Genomic DNA, 15,205 nt, shown 5'->3' with positions numbered 1-15,205 from the left:
TGGCTCATGAGTGGTTTACTAGTTTGATTTTTCACATAATCTCACAAATAAAAAGACGTTGACAACAACTGTAAAAATGTTCCTTTCATCATGTTCCTTTTCAAGGAGTAAAAAAATAAACCCTTTCGTGCATATATACCGGTAAAAAGTTTTTTAGCTGAATAATTAGGTAAGGAGACAAATTAAATATACACAATAAAAACATTAAATACACATCATTTGTCAATTGTACTGTGCTAAGGAGATTAATAGAAAGATGAACAAGCACTGTCATCACTGACCTCTCTGAAAACTCCCGCTATCCCAGCTTGGCAGGAGCCGTGCTCTTCCCCATACTTCTGCTTATAATCTGGACACAAAAAACAAACCACAAATTATTTCACTGTGTGCTTGATCCAACATTTACTGGAGTTTTCGCTCTCTCGGCATTCCATATGGAGCCAGTCAAGGAGCCGGTCACATCCAAGAGGAATCTAGGGGAGCTGAGCGTAGGCAGAAAAGAGCAGCGCAACATCCAACGAGACCACTCACTTTGAGGGGGACGCTCTCAAGTTACAAAAAAAGCTCAACTTGGATCAGTGCAAAATGCGCAGTAAGTTGAATACAACACAAATCACAAGTCTTGCCTTGCCACTGCTGCAGTTTTTAAGTCCTGGAAGGAAGTGTGAGTCGGTGATTGTCACCGGCAGTGCAAATGCATTCAATGTTTTTAGAATAGTGGGTAATGGTTATCAAATATCCTTCCAGGACTCACCAAAACAACACACACAGTACTTTCAACTTTGTAAGTGTACTTTTGTTGGATCGGCGAAAGGGAGTTTATGCTTCACTCTAGTCCAAATAACATTGTATGCTTCTAAAACTTTCTTTTGACTTCCAGTCTGAGAATGTGAATATCTTTTAGCGAGAACCCAGCATAATTTGAAACTTACAGTGCCTTGCAAAAGTATTCGGCCCCCTTGAACCTTGCAACCTTTCGCCACATTTCAGGCTTCAAACATAAAGATATAAAATTTTAATTTTTTGTCAAGAATCAACAACAAGTGGGACACAATCAAGAAGTGGAACAAAATTTATTGGATAATTTAAACTTTTTTAACAAATAAAAAACTGAAAAGTGGGGCGTGCAATATTATTCGGCCCCCTTGCGTTAATACTTTGTAGCGCCACCTTTTGCTCCAATTACAGCTGCAAGTCGCTTGGGGTATGTTTCTATCAGTTTTGCACATCGAGAGACTGACGTTCTTGCCCATTCTTCCTTGCAAAACAGCTCGAGCTCAGTGAGGTTGGATGGAGAGTGTTTGTGAACAGCAGTCTTCAGCTCTTTCCACAGATTCTCGATTGGACTTTGACTTGGCCATTCTAACACCTGGATACGTTTATTTTTGAACCATTCCATTGTAGATTTGGCTTTATGTTTTGGATCATTGTCCTGTTGGAAGATAAATCTCCGTCCCAGTCTCAGGTCTTGTGCAGATACCAACAGGTTTTCTTCCAGAATGTTCCTGTATTTGGCTGCATCCATCTTCCCGTCAATTTTAACCATCTTCCCTGTCCCTGCTGAAGAAAAGCAGGCCCAAACCATGATGCTGCCACCACCATGTTTGACTGTGGGAATGGTGTGTTCAGGGTGATGAGCTGTGTTGCTTTTACGCCAAACATATTGTTTTGCATTGTGGCCAAAAAGTTCAATTTTGGTTTCATCTGACCAGAGCACCTTCTTCCACATGTTTGGTGTGTCTCCCAGGTGGTTTGTGGCAAACTTTAAACGAGACTTTTTATGGATATCTTTGAGAAATGGCTTTCTTCTTACCACTCTTCCATAAAGGCCAGATTTGTGCAGTGTACGACTGATTGTTGTCCTATGGACAGACTCTCCCACCTCAGCTGTAGATCTCTGCAGTTCATCCAGAGTGATCATGGGCCTCTTGGCTGCATCTCTGATCAGTTTTCTCCTTGTTTGAGAAGAAAGTTAGGAAGGACGGCCGGGTCTTGGTAGATTTGCAGCGGTCTGATGCTCCTTCCATTTCAATATGATGGCTTGCACAGTGCTCCTTGAGATGTTTAAAGCTTGGGAAATCTTTTTGTATCCAAATCCGGCTTTAAACTTCTCCACAACAGTATCTCGGACCTGCCTGGTGTGTTCCTTGGTTTTCATAATGCTCTCTGCACTTTAAACAGAACCCTGAGACTATCACAGAGCAGGTGCATTTATACGGAGACTTGATTACACACATTTGGATTCTATTTATCATCATCTGTCATTTAGGACAACATTGGATCATTGAGAGATCCTCACTGAACTTCTGGAGTGAGTTTGCTGCACTGAAAGTAAAGGGGCCGAATAATATTGCACGCCCCGCTTTTCAGTTTTTTATTTGTTAAAAAAGTTTAAACTATCCAATAAATGTTGTTCCACTTCACGATTGTGTCCCACTTGTTGTTGATTCTTGACAAAAAAATTAAATTTCAAATCTTTATGTTTGAAGCCTGAAATGTGGCAAAAGGTTGCAAGATTCAAGGGGGCCGAATACTTTTGCAAGGCACTGTAGTTAAGACTATTATGGCAGCGGTTTGACAAAGGGAAAATGGCTTAAGTATAGATGATTGTTTCCTATGTTGGAAGTCTTCAAATGGTACAGGTACTAATTGTGTTCACTTGCAATGCCTTTGAATGAGTAAAATACTATGCAACGTGGGGGGGGCCCATGACCGATGAGAAAAAAGAAGGGGGCAGGAGTCAGAAAGAGACGTGATTAGGTGGGGGGGAGCGTACACAAATAAGCAATGTGAGGTATAGAACCCAGTATTATGTGAATCACTTGTAAGTGAGGAAATGTTGACATCCTCTTCTATGCTGCCTGATCGCCACTCCTAGCACCGATGGTTTCTCTACTTGAGTGTGTCTAAGGCTAGGTTCATGCTACAGGTCTTAATGCACAAATCCGATTTTTTTGTGTTTTTCCGACTCGAGTGAGGCATTAACTTGACGGTCTGAACGGGACAAGTCGCATAGAAGTGGACCATTTCAAATCCGATCTGGGTCACTTTCGTATGTGGTTTAAATCCGATCAGGGCCACATTTTTCCAGAACGTTGCGGCAGTCTGAACTGGTAAGTCTCCCAAATCGGAATTCATGCAGCAATTACATCATCAAAGTGTGAGAGAGACGGCGCGTTACGGTAGCGGTGCAGCTATCTGTTAGCGCCTAGCTCGCCTTGAATAAGGCTTTTGGGGACGGGTCAGGCTTGGCAACAGTCGTAAAAAATAAAAATGGGTTGAAGATAAGCCTGAAAATGAGCGTTTTTCTCTCTGCTCTATATGAGCAATATTTCAAGATTGCTAACACGGCCGGCGCCGAGAGTCGGGGTAAACTGCCCGTACGTGTGTGTTACATGCACGGACAGTGCATGCATGCTATTGATTCACAGAAACTTTTATATAATAAGCCTGTCGCAATATGCAATAATTCCATTTATCGCGCGATAAATAAAAATGAAGGGGGTAATTTTTCCGCTGCGATTTATCACCTCGCGTGCACATGCGTGCGCGCGTGCGGCAGACGTGCTGTTAAAAGTTCAGATTCCTCGTTACCAACTGCGCAAAATGAATCTTTGTTCCAGGTCCGGCAAAAACTAGCGCCAGACCCAATCGTTCCCATTATATCCTATTGTTCAACGTATACCGGCCCCGTCAGTGCTAGGGAGTGAATAACTGTGGACCATCTATGGCGTGCCGGTGTTGTTGACGTGTGGGCGCTCCCGTCAGGAGTGAAATTTCACGCGGGGTGGCTATTTTTTGGCACAACGCCGGATATTTACAACGAAGTCCGCCAAAACATTGTTACCGACTTGGCTGCTACGAACAACCTCGCTTTGACAACGAACAGCTGAATGAAATTAAGAGCGCTGTGCTTCAAACTCGTCCTGTTTATGAAAGTCGATTGTCATATGCTGGCGTTGTGTAGTAATGAGCAGACGTGACTTCAGCGGCGCTTGCTAACTTTTTTAATGCGCGCACACACTAGATATCATGAAATGGCAAACTAGATGTGCTACGTCCCATGCCATTGGCTACGTGAGCCCAGAGTGATTATGGGACACGTAGTCCATATACTACATCAATGAATTCTAAACTGTCATGACTGAATGGAAGTTAAGAAGGCCAAATCAATCCATACCAGTGACTATAGATAATGTTGCAAATATTGTTAATTCAGTACGTGTACGCAAAAAAAAAAGAAAAAAACAAACAAACAAAAAAAAAACAGACAAAAAAAAAATATATATATATATATATATTTTTTTTTTACAGCGCATTAATCGAGATCGAAAATCGTGTCCCCCCCTATCAAAAATCGTACCGAACCATGACTTGACTGTATCGTTGCATCCCTATGGAACACCACTGCAGAAGCTATGACGGGAAAAGTTTTCATTTGCCTAAATGCTTACGTTATTAAGTGATTTTTTTTTTTCAAACACATTTTATTTATTCTATGTTTCTGTGCGGTATCAATATTGTTGTTTTTTACTTAAGAGGCATGGTCAATTTTTTTTTAGTTGTGATTTCTTAAGAAGTATTTTTGAATTTAAGAGTAAATATCTATCGCGTTTAAATGGCTGTACTTGATCTATTAATATATACTGTATTCACACTGTGTTATTGGAAATTGGTAAAAAAAAGTGGGGGGGGCGCAATAATATCGCATATCGCAATAATTTATGAGAATAATTATCGCACACTAAAATTTTTTATTGCGACAGGCCTAATATATAAGCCTAAACGGGGATTATTTATGTCTGTTATTTTATGTCCTCTTTTTGGAAATCAAAATATGATCGCCCTGGAATTTTGGATGAGCGCCAGCATGTGTAGTCATTTGTTTTGAAGCTTCTGGGCATGTGGGTCTTCTTGCTCAGCGCTCACCTGCGGTATGAACGTAGCACCCAGTCATGCATGAATCCCATCAGACGTGTGATAGCCCTGCAGACAAGTGAAAAAGCTGCGCGGGGGCCGGCCCAGGGCCACGGCCACTCCCCAGCAAATCAGGGGGGTGAGCCAGCGCAGCCCATCCCTCCTCCCGCAGCTCCAGGAAGAGGGATGCAGTCATCTCCTCGGGATCCAGGGTGGTACCCTGGACTATCCGTTCCCCCAATAACTGGCCTTCAGGGAAGGGATGAGGGGACGTACGCCCGCCCCCACCACCGCCCGCCCACCAGCCACCGCCGCAACCCCCCAACCGACACGGCACACTGCGGGACCTCCACGGCCCACTAGGCCCGGGGCAGGACATTGTCAACACCTTGTGGGCAACACCTCGCCGACCCACCGGCACTTGGTCAGCGAACCCGCGCCGGAGCCCAAGGAGGATAAGAGAGGGGAAGGCGGAAGCCGGAGAGCGCCAAGAAGCTGCTGCGGGGCAGCGGGGGACCGGTGCCCAGATCCTCCCCCGCAACCGGCAGCCAGGCGAAGAGGTGGCCACGCCAGAGAGAAAAAGTGTGGGACCCACCTAGCGCCACTGTGGCTGCCAGGTCCCAGACTGGCAGCCATTACCCCACACAGTGATGGGATTGTGTGAGGAGGGTAGTGCAGTGCATGCATGAAAATAGAAGAGCCTTGCTTAGGGCAGCGGGACCGCCGCACGAAAGTTCTTCCCAGCCACACATCCCACCGCCCCTCGCCGAAGCCCCCCATGGAGGATAATGTGTTGGTGCTTTGAAAGCGGTGCGGCAACTGACGCGTCACCCCCCCCCCCCCTCAAATGGTCCCAGCCGCCCTGCATCCTCGGTGCATAATGCATTGAAATCAAGGGGGAGAAGGCCAGGACTGTACGGCCCCGTTCCGACTCTCCCCAAAGACATGAATAAGTGTGTTTTTGAAATCTTCAATGTTTAATTATCCACTGTACCTTCATAGCATGGAATGAGAGGCTGTGTCCTGCCCTGGAGATTCGGTGGGATGATCGAGCAGTATCCATGCGGTAGAATATGCTCCGAGTCATAGTAGACATTTTTCCAGCGGTGGGCACAAGCCTGCAGGATATAAAATACAACTTAGATTGACCCCGACCGCATTGTGTTTGCTCAAGATGCTCTCGTGCTGAGCTGGAGTCAGTGGGTCTAAGAGAATATGGAACCATCTTCAATGGAAGCGGCAGTTCCACTCTGCGGGACACATAACTCAATGCGGCCCTCGCGGTGTTAAACATGCAGTGAGGAAGAATTGTATCTATTTTAGAGAATACAAAAAGCTAAAGGCAACATAAATTTGACCGTAAAATCACATTTAAATAATTTGTAGAGTACACTGGCACAGAGGGAGAATACAGTGTCTCGTTCACCTCTGTGATGACCCTGGAACATTTAGCAATACTTTAGCAATGAGGAGCCATACAGGACCATTAATGACAATGCCAGTGGCAAGTAATCATGATCCGCAAGGCCTAAACAATATTTGCCTGGCACGGCCAGACTATTCTCCCTGTATTTTTCAAACACTGTGAGAATAGTCTGAGATCCAGCCCATTAACAGCCTCTCGCGCAAGAACAAAATCAACCGTCCAATCAGAATCGTTTATTCGCGTGACGTGCGCTTATCGAGCAACTTCACTCTTCCGCGTCGGAAGTCGTCTCCACAGCAACACAGATGGCAAACAGGAGAGCCGAGAATATGTCCCAATCCACGGTAAAATCAGTTTTAAATTACCAAAAACACATCGACACAAGTCATTGACAACAGTCTGTCTCATGCTAGCCATGTTGAAAAAACCCCGTTCTCCTCGTATGTTTACTTCCGCGCGCAAGTCCCTCGTCGCTTTACTAACGTCACGTCCGCCCGTCGCTGATTGGTCCACTCTGCTGTCTGTTTGTTGTGGCTTGCTCCGCCCTGTAAATTTTATCCGCTGAATGGTGGCCAGACTCAATAGCTGGAACAGCGGTGAGTCTGGTGTCCCAGGCTAAAACAATATCAGATGTACAGGCGTATTTTTACAAGCTACTGTAAATTCTAAGACATATGCCATGAAATTGTGTTTATTTATTCTAGTGTACTTATTTGGTAGATTCTTTTGGCTGAACTTTATACGCACTTTATATGCACTGGCTACCTTATACTAGTATGTGGACTGTGTATGGGTGTTGATATTTTTGCACAATGAGCTTTGACCCTCGATGTGTTGTCAGTTCAACCTAATTTGCCCAGGGCCTTCAGAAACAGTAGTAATGGCCTATGAAAGCTAAATTATATTAGGACATTTTTTTTTATTTTTTTTTTTTTGGATAAAAACAGATTTCAAATATACCTTCTATCAAAATAAGGCAAGTTTGACTTGTAAAAAAACCTCTGTTGCCAATAATCCATTTTCTAATCTCATGACTGTCATGTTTCTTCTTCACATTTACTTTTTATCACATTGTTGCATGACTATTATTAGATCAGTGTAATTGTGAAGTGGTCCTCATAGCAAAGCAAGGCAAACAACTCTTCCCACTCACATTCACACCTATCGGCAATTGGATTTGATTAACCTCGGTTGTAACTGCAGCATTATAAACTCAAGTGGTGATTGCCTGAAAGAATACATTGCAAATGGAGCTACAGCTTACTGTCATGTTCTAGTTCAGTGAGAGCTTTGGAAGGAACATCTGCCAAGCAGCCGGTTCCCCCCTGGTGTGTTGTAACATGAGCTCATTCAGATGACGAGAACAAAAAAATGTTAAAATGGGCTTTAGAGCACTTTAGCAGCACGTGTTCTATGAAAAGTCAGCACCTTTCTTTTATCATTTACCTATTTAGACAGCCGCAGCATGTTGTAGCCAAAGGTTGCGTAACTTCTCACTCACATTCCTGATAGTGGAGCCAGGGGTAATAGCTTGATGTGAAGGCATGCCAATAGATTCCAAAAGTGTCTTTAATACATTTATAGTATACAGGTTGAAAAGCCGCAAAAAAGACCCCAAGATCCTCAAAGACCGAAAGATTCCTGTAATTTCTTCTCCCTGAGGAGGAAGTCAGCCGGAAGGGTGTTCAAGCCAGTGAATAATTACATTAAATCTCTGTGACTCACAATTATTTTGAAACTTACTTTTACCCTGTCCCACACGGTCCACGATGGTTACTTACAGATACAACCCATTTTGCTTCAACGTTATTAGAGGACCAACGCCAACAAAGGCATGCTTACCTATCAATGTGAACATTTTAGTAGATGACGCTATGAATTATTTTCTTTTGAAAAGTCCTCATACAGATAAGACAAATCCTGGAAGGTCCAGGATTTGTCCTATCAGTTCAGGCTGGACCTGTACATGTAAGCTTTATCGAGCATTTATTCACAAGAATTTTGACCGGACAAGCTCTGTTTATATATAGCGGCCGCCACATTGACTGACAGACTAGCATCGTACTTCGACATATTTACGTAAAATAAATGCAAACTGAAAGTTTTTTTTTTTTTTTTTTTGCTTTTAACCAAGAATCGATACTGTTTTACGTCCATATCTACTGTATAAAGAATTCAGGGAATTAAGCATTTATTCACTAGATTTTTTACCGCAAAAGCTGTGTTTACATATGGCGGTCACCACATTCATTGACAGACTAGCATTGTACTTCGACATATTTATGTAAAATAAATGCAAACTGTGCGTTTTTTTTTTTTGCTTTTAACTAAGAATCGATACTGTTTTACGTCCATATCTAAAAGAATCCAGGGATTTAAATAATACAGTATATTCACAAGAATTTTCAACGAAAAAAGCTCTTTTTCTGTGATTCCACTCGGTCAGCTTTGACGGCCACGCCAACAATGCAAGTCCCCAATTAATCGGCCCCGCACCCCGTCAATATCATTACGAAGTCTATGCTAGGCTTTACTTTCTGAAAAAAACCCATAAAGTGAGATTCAGAGACTCAAAAAGCAAGTAGTTGATAATGTTTTAAATAAATTAAGTCCAAGTATCCAGAAGAAGTGACCTTGTCATATGCTGTAAATCACCAAGGTATAAATCTCCCAAACTAACATTCAGATCACGCAGATAAACTGAAACTCAGTGAGGAAAGCGATTTTTTTTTTTTTTTTAAATGACTGATTCCTTACTATGGGAATACCTACATGTGTGTATTGGACAAGCCACCCACACTGTCCAATTTCATTTCTTGGTTCAACAACATGAGCCTCTGCCCTAATGTCTTACTGAATTTGTTTTAATTTTTCCAAATATTTTTAATAATATTTTATTGTATTAGTTTTTAATTCATTTATACATTTTAAATGGAGAGTTGTTAGAAAGGGTAATTGGTGGTAAGGAATGAGCGGCTGATTTGTTCATTAGCCCCTTCAAAAATGAACTCTGTCACACAGTCCCAATTTCCATATTATTTAGTAGTTTTTTTTCTCTCTCCTAAATGACTATATTGCTCAGACATTGACAGAAAATTTGGGGTTGGGGGTCCTTATTATTTTGGGCTCTTTAAAACATAATGAACAGAGTCCTGCAAGTACAGGAAACCACATGATCAGTCCTTTGGATAGTTGAAGTTATGAATCAGTGCTATTTAAATAAAACTAAATTGAAATAAAACCACCTCAGGCAAGTAATTAGCAATTTGTAGAAGAAGGCAACTGTTGTCTTACAGTGAAAATACCAAGAAGTGATGTTAAACCACATGCTGGGAGTATTTTTTGAAACAATGATGTTGCTGTAATCAGGCTCAGTCCTCGTTAATCAGCTCACCAGTACTTTGCCATCGGCTCTGTTCTGACGGGCCAAGCTAACTCCCATCCACTCGTCGTCTCTGTCCCCTTGGCACGTCTTCCCGCAGGACTCCCGGGGCTTGTTTCCTGATTGACAATGAGAGCAGATGTCACCACATCAGGACAAAGAGGGTGTTGCTGAAAATAAGCATCTGCTGTTGTCACACTTTTTAGTGTTTTCCTGTCAGCTTGGCAAATAATATCCTGTCACTTTAAAAACAGTGTTGTTGTTTATTTAAGGGCTGTTGCTAGGTCGCAACACAGCTGCTAAGAATCCAAAAAGAATACTGTACGTGTTGTTCACAAGTGTGTTTTGCTTTTTGTTTGATTTATTTATTTATTTCATTTTTTTAACAGATGTGTAATGTAATGAAGTACTTCGTTACTGTACTTAAGTACAATTTTGTGTATCTGTACTTGAGTACAAATAGGAAGTGGTACTTTTACTTTTACTTCACTACATTCTACAGCACACATCTGTACTTTTTACTCCATTACTTTCCAAAATGTCGCCTATGTTATACATAACTTTTGTTTGTTGTCTTTTTTTTTTCTCATTGTGAATTGATATTTTCGTTTTCATTTCTCCGGCACAATCGATAAGCTCAGTGAAATTATACCGTAATTGAGCACTAGATGCAGCAACAGGAGTACAAGCAAGATTAGGCAGGTTTAATAAATGGTTTTTAATCACTTCCAACGTAATAATTATGATAAGTTTTAAACATGTTACTGTCCCACCGAATTATTTTTAAAGAAGAATAAAGTAGAAAAATGCTTATCCATATTAAATGCTTCATTGTGAGTCCACTCAAATCCACTCAAGCTGCTCACTTACACACAATAAGTTGCCACAGCAAATATTTAACAAGTTAAACGATGATTGACGCTTGTGGCGTCTTGAAGTTTCAGCTTCCAGGCATCTCTGGCAAGATCAAACATTAATGTGTCAATCATCGTTAACTTTAATGAGCTCCAGTGCACTGCCTGAACAAGAAAAGGAGCAGGAGGGAGAGTGAGACTACGTGATCGGATCGGGACAGCTCATCTGTATTTATTTATTTATTTTTTTTTAATTGGGAAAAAAAAGATCTGAAATTTGACTGAGGGGGCGAAGTTGGAAGCGTGAAGTAGCAAGGGATCACTGTATATTAAAAAATATATATATATATATATATATATATATATATATATATGCAATCGTATCTTATATTTTTTACTTGTAAATTTTAAAGCAAGTACTTTTGTACTTTTACTTGAGTATTTTTTTTTGCACCTGGATCTGTCCATTTACTTAAGTTAATAAAAAGGGAGTACTTCATCCAGCACTGATTTTTAGATCTAACGTTAAGTAACCGATGGGTAAAAAAGTGTAATTTATGGTGATATATGAAGAATCTGACCTCGCAGTACAATAAAACAAATAGAATGAATAAAATCATATTGTATTTAAAGGCAAATTTTCACAAATAGATTTTAATACTGTATAGGAAATGTGATAAACATAAGGGCTAATGACTAGAAAGAATAAATTGGCTTGGGTCGTCTCCCAGGGATTTGTGATGTGTATAAGTCAGCCACTATGAAGTTTAGGAATGTAAAAATATAAATTTAAAAGGTGCCATAATATTAATAAAGGTTTTATAATGTTAATAGTTAGGGCATGGAGTGATATAAGTCAATGATTTCCAATAGGTGAAATGTTTTTGAAATTAGAACTTTTTGAAATTCAAGCGGTTTCAAAGAGCAGTTTGTTTTTTACCTTAGAGGTTGTATTACCGTAATATGACAGTGAGATGTATTGTTTAAATAAATTGTTTGAAAAAACTCAGCTTATGTAAATTATAACGGACATCATTGTAATATAACATTGTAATGTTATGCGGTCAGTCAAATATATTCCCATAGATATCCTGAAAATATATTTTTTAAATATATATTTAAAGCAACACTTGGTAGGTTTCAGTTTTGGTCGATTTTAGCGACGCCAGTGTGCAAAAGCAATAATGTTTTGCCTTAAGGAAGACTGCGTTTCCCATGATGACCAGCACACACCAGCGGTGTCATAAAATCATCAATTATGTCGTAAATTCATCAATCAATTTAAAAAAAAAATCAATCTCCTGTTCGCCTGCAGATGGATTAAACAACATTTCTGTTTCCAGAGGCTGTGTGAAGGATGAAAAGTAATAAGGTAATGAATCCAGTTGTGTCTAAACAATAGCATATGACGGTTAGCAACCGTGTGGCTTAGTCTAGCTAAACCCCCCACCCCACCCGAACTCATCAGCGCTAATGAGTTGGTTGGGGTGGGGGGGTTCCTGCCAGCGAGTGAAAGCCGGGCCAATGTTTATTCTGTGTATCCTGGTAGTCTTCCATTTTTTTCGTCCTCAGACAAAAAGTTTTGTCTCTTTTATTGCTCTGCCATCTTTACAGAATTTGCATCGACTTCCGTCTTTATGCATTGACTTCCGTCTTTATAATGTTAATTTATAATGCTGTTCCTACCACCCTCCTCAAAGTTAATTAGTGTCGGTGAAAGCGATACAGACCCCCTTAAGATATAAAAGAGGTCATCCAACTAGTTGTCAGTCGACATATTATCATAAATATCATATAAATGTTATGAAAATATCTTATAAAGGTTGAAAAGTTACCTACTCTTGCTTTAAAGGTGTATACTAGTCACTTTCGATACTTCCCAGATAGCAGACCGACATTGAATAAACGTTGGTTTTCCATCAAAATCATCAGTATGGTTGACATCCAAATTTTCGACGTCAAGTGACGTTGAAACAATGTTGTTCTATGGTATGTCAAGCGATGGTTGGGTTAACATTGTTTTATAGTTAATGAACTAATGTTGAAAAATACTTGATTTATGATTGACTAGAAAATATGATTGAAAAGTCATTCAATTCTGGATGAGCGGGCGTTTTGGTCGAAAACATAACACTGATTCAGCGTTGTTCCAATCTTATTAATAATCAAAATGACGTTTAGGTTTTGTAAGATTTCAATATTGAAACAACATTAATGGAGGGTGCAAAAGTGACGTTGATTCAACCATATAAGATCGACAGCGGAATGTTGATCCAACATTTTTTCAAGGTCATTCTGCTATCTGGGTTTGTATTTTGAAATTATCAAGATGATACTTCCAGTAAACCAGCATGTGTTTTTGTGACATATCAATTAGATCAAAGCGTCGCACCCTAGTGTTCTTTATCTTAAAACCAGTACTTCAAGATGGGATGTGGAAGCCTTTTTGGCTTATCCACATAGAAAATCTTAGCAAAGGAATACATCCTATTTATCCAGACGACTAGCGGGAAAGCCACTGCATACAGAAGCCTCTGGTCTCATGTGAATATTGCCGGTTATGTGCTCAAAAGAAAACACTAGTAAAGGGTTGCACTCTTGGATAAAACAAAACAGATGTTTGGGGGCGTTTTATGTAGATTTTGGAAGGTGAGACTGTGTGTATAGAGGGTTTTTGTGTGTGTGTGTGTGGGCATATTGTCTCAACTTAACACATGGCTGTGGTGTGGATGCTGCAAGCTTGACTGACCTCTTCCCAAGTCCATCTCTGTGCAGCGGCGCTCCGGGTTGCTGTGGACTCTACACTTGAAAACAGCACCAGGAACGTGCACAGAACTACTATAGGTAGAGTTGGCCTTGGGAGCCCCTACAATAACCCTGAAAACATCAAGAGGTGAAACGATGAGGAATGGTCTTTGCAATTTATGCATGGACAGTAGTTTCATCGAGCATCTCTTTCAATTATTTACATTAATTGTTTATTGAGTTTTAATACTCCCATTTACCCCCCCCCCCCCCCAACTGTGAGATTTTATTCAGCACAACCTTCAATTTCACTTTTGAAACAATTGTTATTAATGGTCAAAACAGCTGCATCGGCATCAAATATGGGACTCACCAGCGAGTGTTGTCATGATAATGCTCCAGCACAGAGTAGCCAAAAAAACTAGAATTAGGTCCACGGAACACCAAAGGATGTTTTAAGTCTATATTGTATGAAAAAACAACAGAAACAGAGAGGCACACGTGTAAAAAAGCTTGTACTCCTGTTTTTTGTCTTCGACGAGGAGCCATTCCGATTTTGCGTGTCGTGCGTAATTACGCAGTAAAAGTGTCCAAATGACGGTTAAAATATTAAGGGTAAATTGGTAGCACGCGAGTCAATAAGTTCTCAAAGTAATGTAGAGCGTTTTTCCCACTCTATCGTAGCACCCCGGTTGGAATGGCATGAGGAAAAGCTTCGCGGAGGAAAGCCACGGTCCACAAAATAACGGTGCGTCAGCTTCGCTCCATTCTCAGGTCATCTGATAAAGTTGCTGCACTTTGGCAGCCTGACGCTGATATGAAAGCGGTTATCCTACATCAAGCTAGCGGGAAATAAGAGAGGAGTAACAGGAAGTTGTACGGTTTAACAAAGTAAAAGCACAAACGTCTGGTGAAATTGACGGTGTTAGCTCGTCGCAATCGGAGAGCTGGGCTTACTGTGAAAGGAAAAAAGAGTGGACCGTGGATAAAAGCCTTTATTTTCACACATACGTTTTGAAGGACGCTAAGAGCGCATTGCTGCCCTCTAACGGTTATTCGCGGGCTGTGAGTCCAGGCCCACCATTGGATTATAGCATAAATTTACTAATTATTGAATTAAAAAATACGGTTATATTAAGTCTAAAGAACTGGGAATTAATTGACAAGAAATATAGCAAAAGATTTTCTGTGCCAGGTTAATCCTCGGAGGTGTGGATAAATTTGTCAAACTGACCGTTTTAACCAGCGGTGTTACCAGGATGCCAGGTGTGGGAGAAAAAAAAAAAAAAGCTACGACGCTCAAGTAGGTCGAAATCCAGCGTAGGGCTACTGCACCTTAAAACATGTTTTGTTTTCTCCTTGAGATAACTGTTGTTGTGATTTGGTCTAAACAAATAAAAGTTGATTTTATTTTATTTGACTTAGAAACACATCCATAACTGAACAGTATGGACATGCAGGTGACAATGTTTTTTTTTAGGTAACCTATTGTGGTTCCACGGTTTTATTATTATTATTATTATTATTATAGTTATTCTTTGTTCCGCAGCTCCTTAGAGCTCAATCTGACCCCCTTAGAATGCTTTAAATGCACCAAAATCGACAGGCAGGTCAAGACAGGTGCAATCTTTGATACCGTGTAAAGACAATTTCCAAATACACTATGTAGCGCCCCCTAGAAATCATTCTTGACCCCCTCAGAATGCTTCGAAACTCACCAAACTTAACAGCCAGGTGAACACTGGAGAAAACTTTGATAAAATGTAAAAAATATAAATAAATAAATAAAAAATAAAAATAAAAATGTGTAAATGTGTGTACCATACCATACAGGGTGCCCAGACTGCTGTTAGTAGTACATCCAGTTTTCTTTGGCCGTGT

At 40.6% G+C, this 15,205-nt stretch overlaps 1 protein-coding gene across 1 annotated transcript in view; it reads right to left on the bottom strand.

Moving 5' to 3' along the window:
* itga9 (integrin, alpha 9) overlaps positions 1 to 14,100 on the bottom strand; it is a 91,840-nt gene extending 77,740 nt beyond the window's left edge. Inside the window, exons 1-5 of the mRNA XM_057848312.1 lie at positions 13,698 to 14,100; positions 13,329 to 13,456; positions 9,738 to 9,844; positions 5,912 to 6,035; positions 282 to 349 (exon numbers count right to left, since the gene is read on the bottom strand). Of these exons, the coding sequence (XP_057704295.1) occupies positions 282 to 349; positions 5,912 to 6,035; positions 9,738 to 9,844; positions 13,329 to 13,456; positions 13,698 to 13,873 (603 nt within the window). The 5' untranslated portion in view covers positions 13,874 to 14,100. The remainder of the gene's footprint in view (positions 1 to 281; positions 350 to 5,911; positions 6,036 to 9,737; positions 9,845 to 13,328; positions 13,457 to 13,697) is intronic.
* Positions 14,101 to 15,205: the final 1,105 nt, after the last annotated feature.

The sequence above is a fragment of the Corythoichthys intestinalis genome, chromosome 10 (assembly GCF_030265065.1).
Source record: "Corythoichthys intestinalis isolate RoL2023-P3 chromosome 10, ASM3026506v1, whole genome shotgun sequence".
Lineage (NCBI taxonomy): Eukaryota > Metazoa > Chordata > Actinopteri > Syngnathiformes > Syngnathidae > Corythoichthys > Corythoichthys intestinalis.
Note: the sequence above shows the minus strand (reverse complement) of the source record. Positions and strands in the feature narration are given on the sequence as shown.